General features: G+C 44.2%; 1 protein-coding gene across 1 annotated transcript in view; it reads left to right on the top strand.

The window, feature by feature from the left end:
• MTMR7 (myotubularin related protein 7) overlaps positions 1–13032 on the top strand; it is a gene marked incomplete at both ends in the record, with an annotated part of 94201 nt that overhangs the window by 67256 nt on the left and 13913 nt on the right. Inside the window, one exon of the mRNA XM_079726848.1 lies at positions 4997–5129. Within this exon, the coding sequence (XP_079582974.1) occupies positions 4997–5129 (133 nt within the window). The remainder of the gene's footprint in view (positions 1–4996; positions 5130–13032) is intronic.

Raw genomic sequence — 13032 nt, 5'->3', positions numbered from 1 at the left:
GGGATGCGTGGCCGACCTGTTCCACTGCGGCAGTGAGCAGGCAGGGGGAAGGAGAGCGGCGCGGCGTTTTGTGGCAGCGGGGCATCTGCGCTCCCTCTTCGGCCGGACAGGGATGGAGGGGGCGCCTGTGGGTCCAGTGGACACTGACTAAGAAACTTGTACGTGAGCCATCTTGCTGAGGCCCGGCTCCCGCCCCCCAGCTGGAGGTTCCCAGCTGCGGCCGACTGTGGGGTGTGTGCTGGGGAGGGAAGCCGGGGTCCTCGGAACAGGCTCAAGCCAAGGTGGGTCTCGTGTCAGCGAGCTGTGTACCTCCTCCTCCCGGGAGCCCACGGACTTGCCCTAGGATTTGGACACTTAATGCCAGAGAGGGCAGTGCTGGTCAGCAAGTGTTAACCGGAAAAGCAGTGACGACCAATGGAGAGAGAACAGCAGTCTCGTCCAGCTTTACAAGGAGGTATTTACCTCCTCTTCTCTCCCCCCTCTCCCTCCCCCTCCCCAATATAAAGATAGAGCCTAGAAGAAAGAGGACAAGGAAAGTCCCAGAGCAGCTCCCTCACCAGTCCCAACAGCCTATAATAAGAGAAGGAGAAAAGTTTGCATCATATATGGGGTTGGGATTTTAAGTTGAGCTGGACGGTGATTTCCTCTCTGATTGTGTTCCAGAAGTTATTAATTCTTCCTTCAGGGGTAGGGCAGGAGGATTTTGATGAGCACAGTTGTAGACAGTAGTTGCAAGAAACAAAATCATCTCTTATTTTCATGTTTATATCACAAGATAAGAGTCTTCATTTCACCAGATGCAGATGCAGGGAGAGAAAAGGACCCTGAATTGACACCGCAGGCTAGAACGTGGTCCAGTCCTCTTTCTGCCAAGATCAACTTCAATTCTCATTTTTCAGCCACGTCAGATCAGGTCCTGTCATTCAGGTACAGAATGTGCTCTGCTGAAATGTTAGACTCCGAGACTGAGATGGTGACCAGGCTGACCTTTAACTTGATATGCAGATGATGGTTGACTGAGTTTCCATGATTTTGATGTGTTTGATTGATGATTTAAGATTGGGGGGAAAGAATCTGATTCTGTTCTTTTTTTAAACATTCTTGGCCCGTTCGCCTCTCAGCCTCACTCTGTTACGCATTTATTTGGTCGGTCAGCCCGTCCGTAAATCTTCACCGAGTGCCTGCTCTGTGCCAGCTTGATGCATAGGGTTCTGGCCATAAATGAGATCAGCCACCTTCCTGTGCAGCTCACGTCCCCTGCCCCACTCCAGTGGATCTTCTCTGTCATGGATACTAAATCTCAGATGTTTCAATTAATCCTGCTCAGAAGCCTTCAGTGGCTCTCTGCTGCCACAGATCAAGTTAGAACTTCTTAATCTAGCCTGTGTGTTGAGGACCCGAATAATTCCTAGCCTCCTTTCTTGCTGCTGCTGCCAGACTTGAACCTTCCGCTGTGCTCGCACTGGTTGACTCACCGATACCCACCTGCTTCTTTGGTGGCCACTGATACCCTCCCTCTCCCCTTTCTCATCGCTTCACCTGGGATGCCCTCCCCCTTTCTCTCCATGCTTCCTGGTTAGTAAAGCCCGTCTCAAGGCCTCCTTCCATCATGAAACGTTACCCCTGATGCCCTAGGCCACGTGGGGCCGTTCCAGATTCGAACTACTGCCACCGCCTCTACCAGGCTCTCAGCTCCTGCCCAGTCCTGGTGCTGTATGCATGCACTTCCATACTCGATGATAAGCTTGTGGTGGCTGCAACTACTTCTGATTCACGTTTTTATTCCATTCAGTGCCCGGCACACAGTAGGTGTTCGTTAAGTGTTTGTTGAGAGTGAGTGAATTTTTTGTTTCACTTAGGAGCTTTTTTGCACCCAAAGATGCTGAGATGATCAAATAGCAGAGTGACCTTGGATTAGAAAACAGGGCACTTTTTCCAGTACCACTTTTCAGTTGTCTGTTGTGTTCTTTAAGCATAGGTTGAAACTGGAATGCAGTTACCTCCATTGTTTTATCTGTTTGAGAATTTTTTTTTTAAATTAGACTTTCTATTTTGAGATAATTGTAGATTCACATGCAGTTGTAGGAAATAATTAGAAGGATGCCTTGTACATTTTACCCACTTTCCCCCAGTGGTAACATCTTGCCAAGCTGTGTGCAGTATTGCAACCAGGATATTGACATTGATAAAATCCACCAGTCTTGTTCCGATTTTCCCAGTTTTACTGTAGTCGTGTGTGTGTGTGTGTGTGTGTGTGTGTTTAGCTCTATAAAGTCTTATCACATAGGTATGTTTGTATATTCAGTACCACAGTCAAGATACAGAACAGTTACATCACCACAAATAACCACTAATCTGTTCTCCACCTCTATAAGTTTGTCATTTCAAGAACGTTCTGTAATTGAAAACATATAGTATGTGACCTTTTGAGATTGTTTTTTTTTTTCACTATTTGAGAACTTTTAGGAGCTGAAATGAACAGCTTTTTCTTTGCCTGTGAAATGGAGTTCTCAGCCTAAGGGACAGGGCACACATATAAGAGATACTCTATCTGAATGAATATACATATAGGTCCAAGATAACTTCTGAATTTCTTATTAATTATGAAACCGTGTTTCCTGCTTTGAAGGGTCAGCTGGTGCCCCATTATCCTGACAGGGCCTGTAAAATATGTGGAAACCTTGAGAAAGTACACTTTGGATGGTAAATTAAATATTGCCACCTTCTGTTCATTATGAGAAGTACCGTTGACTTTTAAGAGGCCATCTTGTGTGGCTCCTTTGCTTTTAAAGAAGGCCATCGATAAATTCTACCAGGTCATAGGTAATCAACTACTAAAAAATGTGAACATAGGGTCCTAATTATAGATTAAAGTAATAATAGTGTTTTGGTTTTTATTCACTGCACTGTTTAAAAAGAGTATGGTATGTGGTGAGAAGGCTTAACTTGAATTATTCAAGATACAGAATAAACATAAGGTTCATGTAACATAAAGGTACTTGCACGTATCCTATTAACCATTTTATTTATGAAGCTTGTAAAGAATAAGCCAGCAACTTTGGAAAATAATTATACAAACCAGTGATATTTTTATAATAGTATGTTTCAAAAGAACAATGTCTATAGGTAATTTTAGAAAAATTTTCCTCTTAAAATATTTAAAAAATTTAAAGCATGAACATCAATTGTCTTTAAAATAACACTATTTTTATATTTTTTTCTTTATTGAGGCCAAACCCTTTATCCTTCTCATACCATGCCTGGGAGAAAGGGGATGATCTTTTCATAAATGGGAAACAGGGCAGTGGGGCGTGCCCCAGCTGATGTCACGTGAGCTGAATCACGGAGCAGGAAAGTGAGGGGCCTGCCATATGTTTTTTTTTCCTGTTATTTAAATTACAAACCCACTATATCTGGTTTGTAACAAAGGCTGGAGGAGCATCCGGAGTAGTATTGGCAGCCGCTCCCCACATGTGCCGCCTCTGTCTGTCTGCTGCAACAGCTGCGAAATTGGTATAGCCTTCCATCCATCTGTATTCTGCTTACCCCAGCACGCATAAACGTAAATGCATGTCTGTAGGTCGGCTTGTTTTACAAAAAATGCGATAATTGTATGAATATTATTCCGGAGCTTACTCTTTTCACGTCACGTGTCATGGCCCAGTATCTCCTCTCTTCTCCCCTCCCTCATCTCCTCCCTCCCTCCCCTCCTCCCTCCCTCCCCCCGCAATATCTAGACATCTATATATCTGTCTATCTCTGTGACTCTACTTGAGCCTATTAGAAGTCCAGGGTATGAATATACCATAATTCATCCAATCATGGCCCTATGGAGATATTCATAGGTTTTCCGTTTTTTTACTCTCAACTATTATAAAAAAAAAAAAGATTGCAGTAAACATCCTTGGACATCTGTCTTTATGTGCTGGTATTTTAATAGTGTCAGATTCTCACACATAGGAAATCTGGGTCAACAAATATGTATGCTTTTAACTTAACTTGGCTTTTTAAGCTTAGATTTTTGAAAAGTATGAATATCCCCCGAGTGCTGCCTTGTGGTCCTAAAAACTGATATTTTTTTGGTAGTGAGTTCTCTGCCCTTTGTGGGCAGAGGAAGAGAATGGTCAGTGAATATTGATGTCTAGGATGTGATGACCCGCTTAGCTGGACAGCAAGAATGGAGCGTTCACAATAATACATTCATTCTAGAAATCTGGGTATTTCTCAGCTAAGGCAGGACTTGTCCCCTTCTTGATTTTAGTTACACAGGAATAAGGCAGAAGTTTGCATATCATAAATTTCTTCTTCAAAGTCCATTACCATTTAACCCAGTTTGCACTAGGAACCGTGACTTTTTATATATGAAATTATGATAATGAAATAGAAAAAAAATGATGGAAAATGATAGAAATGATAGAAAAAAATCCTCTCTGGAGATTTAAATAAGGTGGCCAGAGGAAATGTCTCTGGAGGCTGAGCACCTGCTTGCCCTCTCTCTGTTTCGTTCAGCGTTTCCTGCTCAAGGATGAATTGGGTGCCTGAGGGATTCTTGCAGGCCAATGAGAATGACGTAACTATTCCTATACATTGATGTGTTTATTGGCATTCTAATACTGGAAGATATAATAATTTAAGTTACAGAGCTTTATGTTGCCAACTGTATCCGCTGATATTCTCCTGCCAACCTAAGGCTGTCATGATTGGTATTAAATTGGGGCGACTTGGCTTGGATTTGGCATCTCTGACAGGGAACGTCTCCAAGGGGGCTTATCTGTAGGATGTCTCCAGCTCAGAAAGCGTTGCCACATCAACAAACTGATGTTGTTGAATGTAAGCTCAGCACGAGTGTCCGTAGCTACCTAGCCCAGCACAATGTTCCCGGGATTTAAAGCATGTTTCTGCACATCATGTTGAATGTTCTTACGGAGAGCCGTGAAGTGTTGTGATTGTTTCATGAATATCACTGGTGACTGTTCTGTTTTGCTGCCCACTGCAGCTTAATGCGATGGCAAATCGTGCTGCAGGGAAAGGCTATGAGAACGAAGACAATTATTCCAATATCAAGTTTCAGTTTATCGGGATAGAGAACATCCATGTCATGAGGAACAGTCTGCAAAAAATGCTGGAAGGTAAACCATTTCCTTAATGCACGGCATTTAAAAAATGCAGTTAAATGTTTTAATGCCAAGATGGAATAAGATGGTCTCTTGATGTGAAAATTGTGCTTTACTGTGATGTTGTTGGCAAGGGTGGGTTCAGTTGGGAAGAATATCAAAATGCAGGGACTCTTTAAACATTGAACAGTTTTTCTCTTCTTTTTTTGTGTCATCGTGGAGTGGTTTTGTCACGTGGCATTAGCTGCCAGGCTGTCTCCGGTGGTACCTGACACCTAAGATAAAAGTGCACGGGGATATTTTTTCTTTCTCTCTCATAAAAGTAGTTCGACCCATATTCAAGACCATTTGGAGATAAAGCAGTCCTACATCGAAAGCAACCGCCAGCTGTTCACGTGCGGACATGAGGTTCATAAACTGAATCCGAGCGGCTGAATGGCCATTAGAAGGATGTTGGGGGGTCCTGGTTCTCCCTTCCATCAGCAGCAACTGCTGCAGTGCACCCCCTCCACCTACCCCACCCAGCGAGCACCACGAGACGCGTACGCCCAGGCTTCTGTACTCACGGGGAGAGGAAGTCGCAAAGCTGGGTTATGCAACATAGAGGAATTATTCATGTGGCCACACCAGCCGTAAACTAATTGCCAGAAATCATATATTCCAAGCAAAACCAGCTTCGTTTACTGCTTATGCTCTTGGCGATTGTCAGGGCCCAAGGAGGTGTCTGTTGTTATGTCCACCACTTCTCCCTCTTGTGGGAACTGAAGAGAAAGAGGATGCATAACCCAGGGCTTTGTGCCTCTGGACCAGGGGAGGCTGTAACTGCTGGGCTCGCATTTCTGGGGGGAAGCCCTGGGGAGGCGGCGCTGTGTGCCAGGGAAGTGGGCAGGCCGGTCTGAACCGGAAATGCGGGGTCTGTCGTGAAGAGGGACAAAGAAAGTGCCGCATTCCCTTTTTCTCGGGATACACATTTCAGTGCTTAATCAGAGCAGGATGTAGTGAGAAGCTAGCGGTGGGGCTGGAGGAACTTGAGGGTCACAGACAAGCCTGATTTCCATTCTCCTTCCTGGATTCCCGGGGCCATCTCAGTCATGAGACTTTGAACACGTCATGTGCCTTCTTTGGGGCTCTGTTACCTGCTGTAAATGGAGAGGACTGAACTAATAATTTCTGTGGACCCATCCAGTCCTGACAGTCTGCGAGTCCACACTTTGATGCCCCGATTGCAAATAGTTTAAAATGGAGGGTTTGAATGGTTAGATGAAACCTCTTCCTGCATCTTAATAAAAAAAAAGAACGGCCCCAGAGCTATCTATCTCCATCTTACCTCCACGTGAAATTTGCCGTGTCTCAGGTGACAGGAGGGTGCCTTGGGCATTGAACTTCGTAAACTTTGGGAGATTACCATGGGCGATATGGCTCTCCCTGCTATAAGCTGTGCTTTTTAGACATTGAAAAACTGGACTAGCTTGGTACTGTAAGTGAACGGGCAGTCTAGTTTTAGTGTGAAGAGTGTTCAGTATCAGAATCATTAAAAACATTTGCATGCTTTATATTTTTCATTTAGTAACTTCATAAGCTGACTTTTGAGAATATATATTTTCTTCTATGCAGAAGATGGCTCCCAGGAGCACTTGTAACATGGCGATTTGGCTTTGTTTTAAAATCAGCATTTACTTGGTTTCTTATTAGGAACCATGTCTCCTGCCCTCATAATGCCTTTGGTCTGACTCGCTCTTTCTAAAGGACCAGCAAACTGACCGAGTTCCAGAGGGAGGGCAGCCTGTGTTTCATAAGGGATCATGGTTCTTCTGCATCACTTTTTCAGCTCTGTGTCAGTGAAATAAGCAAGGACAACTTTCTGGATGCCTTTCAGGGGACTTGACCAATGTTTGACTATCTGTTTTTACCAAGTAAATTATAAACTGCTCGTGGAAGCTCAGCTGATGAACTGATGGAATCACACCCACCTTTTGAGGCTTTTATCCTTCAAACAGCTTTCTTGGCATCAAAGAGATCGGAAGGTTTGTACTGCTGGTCACTTGGTAGGAAGCGGAATAATGCATTTCCTTCATGAGTATTATTTTTTTTCAAAATTTCTCTTATCAGGGATATTGATATTATCAGGAGAGATTCTGAATAACAGAAGTGAAAAATTGTTTGCATTCTGGCCCAGAATAGCCCTGTCTGTGAGCAAGAGCTGCAGGATATTTCATCAGAAACTGAAATCTAGGACCAAGTTCACATCCAGTGTAGGTCCTTTTATGGAGCTGATTGATTGCATGTTAACTTTGGTTTCTAAGTTCTAAACCAAACTATTTTGTGGCATTCACACCTCCCAGTGAGATAATAATGAAGCCTTTCAGTTATGTAGCAGTTGTGTGATTTATTAAGTGCTTTCCACAGAGCCTTTCCTCTTGATCATATAAATAATGGTTTTTCCCTCAAATAATAAAAGGATGCCCTATATTTTCTTTCTTTTGTTGTTGTTGAAACAGGCAGTAGAAGAACCTGGAATAGGCTCTTTCCGTGGCTGAGGAAATTGTTACCAGATGTGGAGATAAAAACCTCCTAGAGCATCCTCGATTTGGGGGGAGGAAATCAGTGAGAGGGAGGGGGAGAGGAGCACATGGAGTCACCTCGCATCCGGCCTTGGAGACTGAGCCGCACTATTGCGCCTCTTCGTAAATAAATACCTGTTTTCAAGGTAGGCGGCTGTTTATGGGAAAGACATGATGGCAGTGACACCTTCCTGTTTTTCAGGCAACATGCTCCACCTTTTGTATGTTGCCCAGAGAACTGACCTTTCTCCCCACCACTAGTTGCGGCGTGCCTGGATTCTACATGAATCTTAGATTACTATTGTTGGCCACGGTGTAGCTCTGTATAACTACAGTTCTGTAGTTCTGACCCCTTATTCATTGATTTGTGCATTTAACTAAAACCAGAGCACCTGCTACGTGCCAGGCTTCCTCAGGATTTTTACTTAAATGATTCATGAATGGGCAGACCTTGAAGAAATCGCAGGTTCAGTTCCAGACCACCTCAGTAAAATGAATATCGCTGTAGAGTGAGTCCCACGGATTTTTTGGTTTCCCAGTGCATGTGAAAGTTATGTTTACCCTATCCTGTAGTCTATTCAGTGTGCAACAGCATTATGTCTAAGAAAGCACTGTACGTACCTTAATTTAAAAATATTTTATTGCTTAAAAGACGTAACCATCATCTGAGCTTTCAGAGAGTTGTAATCTTTTCACTGGTGGAGGGTTTGAAATATTTCGAGAATTACCAAAATGTGGTACAGAGGTATGAAGTGAGCAAATGTTCTTGGGAAAATGGTGCCGATAGACTTGCTCGGTGCAGGGTTGCCACAGACCTTCAACCTATAAAAAACACAGTATCTGTGAAGTACAGTAAAATGAGGTCTGCCTGTATTTGATTTCACAGCAATAGTGTGCTGTACGTAATATTATCTGCACTTTATAGATGAAGAAAGTGTCTCAGTGAAGTTAGGCAGCTCAATCTAAGATAATTCTTTAAAGAAAAATAAGTTGAAACAAACAGAAAAACATTTAAACTTGCTCTGATAATTAAAGAAATGTAGTTAAAACCTCAAAGTACCATTTTTCACTTAAAAAATTTTAATTTAAATAAAATTAAATACATTAAAATATTCAATGCTGAAAAGAATGGTAAAACTAGTACTTTAAATATTTCTAGTATCATTGGAATTGGCAAGAGATACCTAATATATTTTGTTCTGAGATACATATTTTTACCAGATTAATTCCCCTTAGGGACTAATCCAAAATATGGTTTAAAAAAAGAAAGACATATAATGCCTGTTTTTTTTTTTTTCTTCTGTACGTGGGCCTCTCACTGTTGTGGCCTCTCCTGTTGTGGAGCACAGGCTCCGGACACGCAGGCTCAGCGGCCATGGCTCACGGGCCCAGCCGCTCCGCGGCATGTGGGATCTTCCTGGACCGGGGCACGAACCCGTGTCCCCTGCATTGGCAGGCGGACTCTCAACCACTGCGCCACCAGGGAAGCCCTATACTTATTTATTTTTGGCTGCATTGGGTCTTCATTGCTGTGCGCGGGCTTTCTGTAGTTGCGGTGAGCGGGGGCTACTCTTTGTTGCGGTGCACGGGCTTCTCATTGCAGTGGCTTCTCTTGTTGTGGACCCCGGGCTCTAGGTGCACGGGCTTCAGTAGTTGTGGCATGTGGGCTCAGTAGTTGTGGCTCATGGGCTGTAGAGCGCAGGCTCAGTAGTTGTGGTGCACGGGCTTAGCTGCTCTGCGGCATGTGGGATCTTCCCGGGCCAGGTCTCGAACCTGTGTCCCCTGCATAGGCAGGTGGATTCTTAACCACTGTGCCACCAGGGAAGTCCCAGACACCATACTCTTAACCACTTTGCTTTACAGTCTCTCTAGGTGGTGGCTTGGGTAGAAAGTGCCCTGGCCTAAGTGTCTGAAGATCTGGATTTGGGTTCTTGCCTTAGTCTCTGAGTAAACATGAACAAACCTCATTTCCTGTATTTGTAAAACAATGTTAGCAATATATCATTGCTGTCTAACTCACAGATTTGTTAAAAAAGATTCCTTGCAAACTGTAAAGTGCTTTCCAGTATAAGGTGCATTGTGCTTTTTCTTGGGAAGCAGTACTGTAGTTTAAAATAAGTACTGCGTACAATGGATAAGCTAATGGGCTGTAGATTAATTCAGGCAGCTAGGCAGGTATTTGATAGGTCCCCTGCTTTCTTATGGGTGACTTTTCTTAATTTTTTCATTCAAGAGACGTGGAGTAAGCACAGTTTCAGAGGCATGGAAGTGCTTGCCCTGTGATACGGTCTGTGTCCACTCAGCACAAGTTCATCAAAAATAATTTAATAAACCCCATGCCGGGCCTGGTGGGTGTTTTCTCAGCAAGTTGTCTGACAGAGATACAAACCTCAGCCTGACAGCCAATCAGATGGGAGCAGGTCCAGAGCACAGGAACAAAGGCCCGGTGCCCATCAGCAGTTTGGACAATACTATACTGAAGGGCTGTTTGTAAGATTCAACTGAAAAGATTGGAATCTTTTTAGCAGGCCCCGAGAGGTAACCACTTTTATCGTGTCCCCTAGAATTGGGGACAGTGATGATGGCGAAAGTTTTGTGGTAAAGTCAGGTGGCCCCAGAGATATGTGACCTGTGCTTGCGTGTGAAGGTTGTGAGGCCCGATCGTTCAGAACCTTTGCTGGGTGCAGAAGGGACAGGTAAAAGCAGAGAACTTCGAGTGTGTCATGGGAGGCAGCACGGACGTGGGTGCTGTGCTCGTGTGACGACTCCCTGCTCTGGCGTCCCCGCCCGGTGCTCTCGGGTGCACCAAGGTCTAGAAGAGGACAGTCCCTAACACACCTGGCTCCGAGGTTCCCACGAAGTCTTTTTCTCTGCTCAGAGGTAAGGCTGTAACTCTCAGTCCCAGTGTCCTTTTTATTTGATTCTTTCTTCCTCCCCTCATTATTTTATGTGGTGATGGCTAAGGAAGCCTGGAAGAAATGGAAGAGTTCAACCCTTTATAGTCACTTTTAAGTTTTTCATTTCAAAGTGAGTATTTCCTGTAACATGGCCTACAAGTTTATGCTGTGAGGTTCTACCAGCTGTGAGCTAATGAAAAACTATAAAGGTTGATCTTTTTTCAGTTCTCGATCTTCTGACTTTCCCCATTATTAATTTCCTGAGATTACTAACCTATTAGACGAGACAGCCAATAAGACCTGGCTGAAAATCTGGTCACACTCCCTCAAAATTTAGCAGTGTGGCATGGGTTTCCACACAGGAAACCTACTTTCCGGGCTTCCCTGGTGGCGCAGTGGTTGACAGTCCGCCTGCCGATGCAGGGGACACGGGTTCGTGCCCCAGTCCGGGAAGATCCCACATGCCGCGGAGCGGCTGGGCCTGTGAGCCATGGCCGCTGAGCCTGCGCGTCAGGAGCCTGTGCTCCGCAACGGGAGAGGCCACAACAGTGAGAGGCCCGCGTACCGCAAAAAAAAAAAAAAAAAAAAGAAAACCTACTTTCCCATTAAAGTGAACTGGATAGCCCCACCTAGCGGTAAGGTTTTTAAATAAGCGTTCTGCTAGAGCAACAGGTCTCCTTGTCAGGCTCCACTAGTTAACAATTCATGGTCACTTGGAAGAGAGAAACGCATCAAGAGTGTGTACCTGGCTCTCTCTGTGTTGTAAGAGGATGTAAAATGTGGCTGGATGGTGTCGCCCGATCTAGACTGATATCTAATGCTCTAAGCACTGAGGTAGAGAGGAAGGAGCGTGAGCTTTGGGGCATGTGTGCTGTGGCCAGGACTCCAGCTCAGTTATTTGCTGGCCGAGTAACCATGGATGACTTAGTAAACTCTTTTTTTTTTTTTTGAGGTTCGCGGGCCTCTCACTGTTGTGGCCTCTCCCGCTGCAGAGCACAGGCTCCGGACGCGCAGGCTCAGCGGCCATGGCTCACGGGCCCAGCCGCTCTGCGGCATGTGGGATCTTCCCGGACTGGGGCACGAACCCGTGTCCCCTGCATCGGCAGGCGGACTCCCAACCACTGCGCCACCAGGGAAGCCCAACTTAGTAAACTCTTTAAGCCACACTTGCTAATCTGAAAATTGGGAGTAAATATACGCTGCAAGGTGGATAATGGATGTAGAGGAAGTCACTGGGAGCTACATAGTTATTTTAGACAGTCATCTGTACATCAGACAGTTCTTGAGAGTTTTCTGTACGCTGGGCATTGCATAGAAAAAGGCTTTATTTATTACTACAAAGTGACGTTACTGATCTTGATGTAGGGCAGAAAATCCTGGTGGGAAGAGAAGATGATACTTTCTCATAAGTGATCTTCCTGAGGGCTGTCCTTGGGTAGATCAGATGGTTGAATGTTTTAATTGGATGTCAAAGCCAAAGATTTCATCTCTAGGTGATTTTAGCAAAGGAGAGGACAAGAGAAAACAAAGGTTTAATGGGAGAAGAATGGCTATTTTTTATTCTAATTATGCTGTATCTTGATGTTCCTTGGGACAATTCAAAGATCAAAAAATTTCACCCTCAGAATTATTGTTTTCATTTTATTAATCATGACAGCTAGTTTTTGGATAACTAGGACATTTACAAAAGGAGCACTTATAGAAGAACATGTCTCCCATAAAACTAAAGATAGACATGACTCATATTAGCCACAAGGTGAGCAGTTTTTCCACAAGGCTGCAGGTGGGATGGGGCAATTCAGTATCTGCTTGCCAGTGACAATGTGGCCTCAGATTCGATGGGTGCATTGGTCCTGCAGCTTTGCTCAGCCGGTGTGATGAGCGTGGAATGCTTTTCCACTTACGTCCCCAGCTACGTGTACTGCTTATTTCACCACTTCTGTTATTTGCTGCCAACATCTTAATCTCACATGATTCTCGGCCTTCTCTCCAGCATTTACCACTAATATCTTCCATCCACCCCGACTTCACAGGCTCTCAGCACCCCTTCCTTCTCGCAGACTAGACTTTTCTATTTTCATCTGCCTTACGTTTCCTATTTAGACTTGCTCATTCCTTAAGCCCTGTCTTTGGTTGAGTTCCTGTTCACTGAGAGAAAATGACCAGCTCCCAAGCCTTATATATGGTAAATGTAACATAAATGGGCATATATATTTTAAAATTTATTTGTGGCAAATTGTGTCTTTAGACACAAAACTCATATGCAAAGCTAATAAATGCTAATAGGGCAGTCTTTTGTGAACCAGCTGCTTGATTTTCTTTAGGTCAATGGTAATTAGTATTACTGGAATGTGTGTGTGTATACATGCATTTACACACATACATGTTTATTAGTAGCTCGACACAGACACATATTCATGCTCATGTGTGTTTGCATATAGTTATGTATGCTGCTAATGC

Source organism: Hyperoodon ampullatus (assembly GCF_949752795.1).
Source record: "Hyperoodon ampullatus genome assembly, chromosome: 20".
In the NCBI taxonomy this organism is placed as follows: domain Eukaryota; kingdom Metazoa; phylum Chordata; class Mammalia; order Artiodactyla; family Ziphiidae; genus Hyperoodon; species Hyperoodon ampullatus.
Note: the sequence above shows the minus strand (reverse complement) of the source record. Positions and strands in the feature narration are given on the sequence as shown.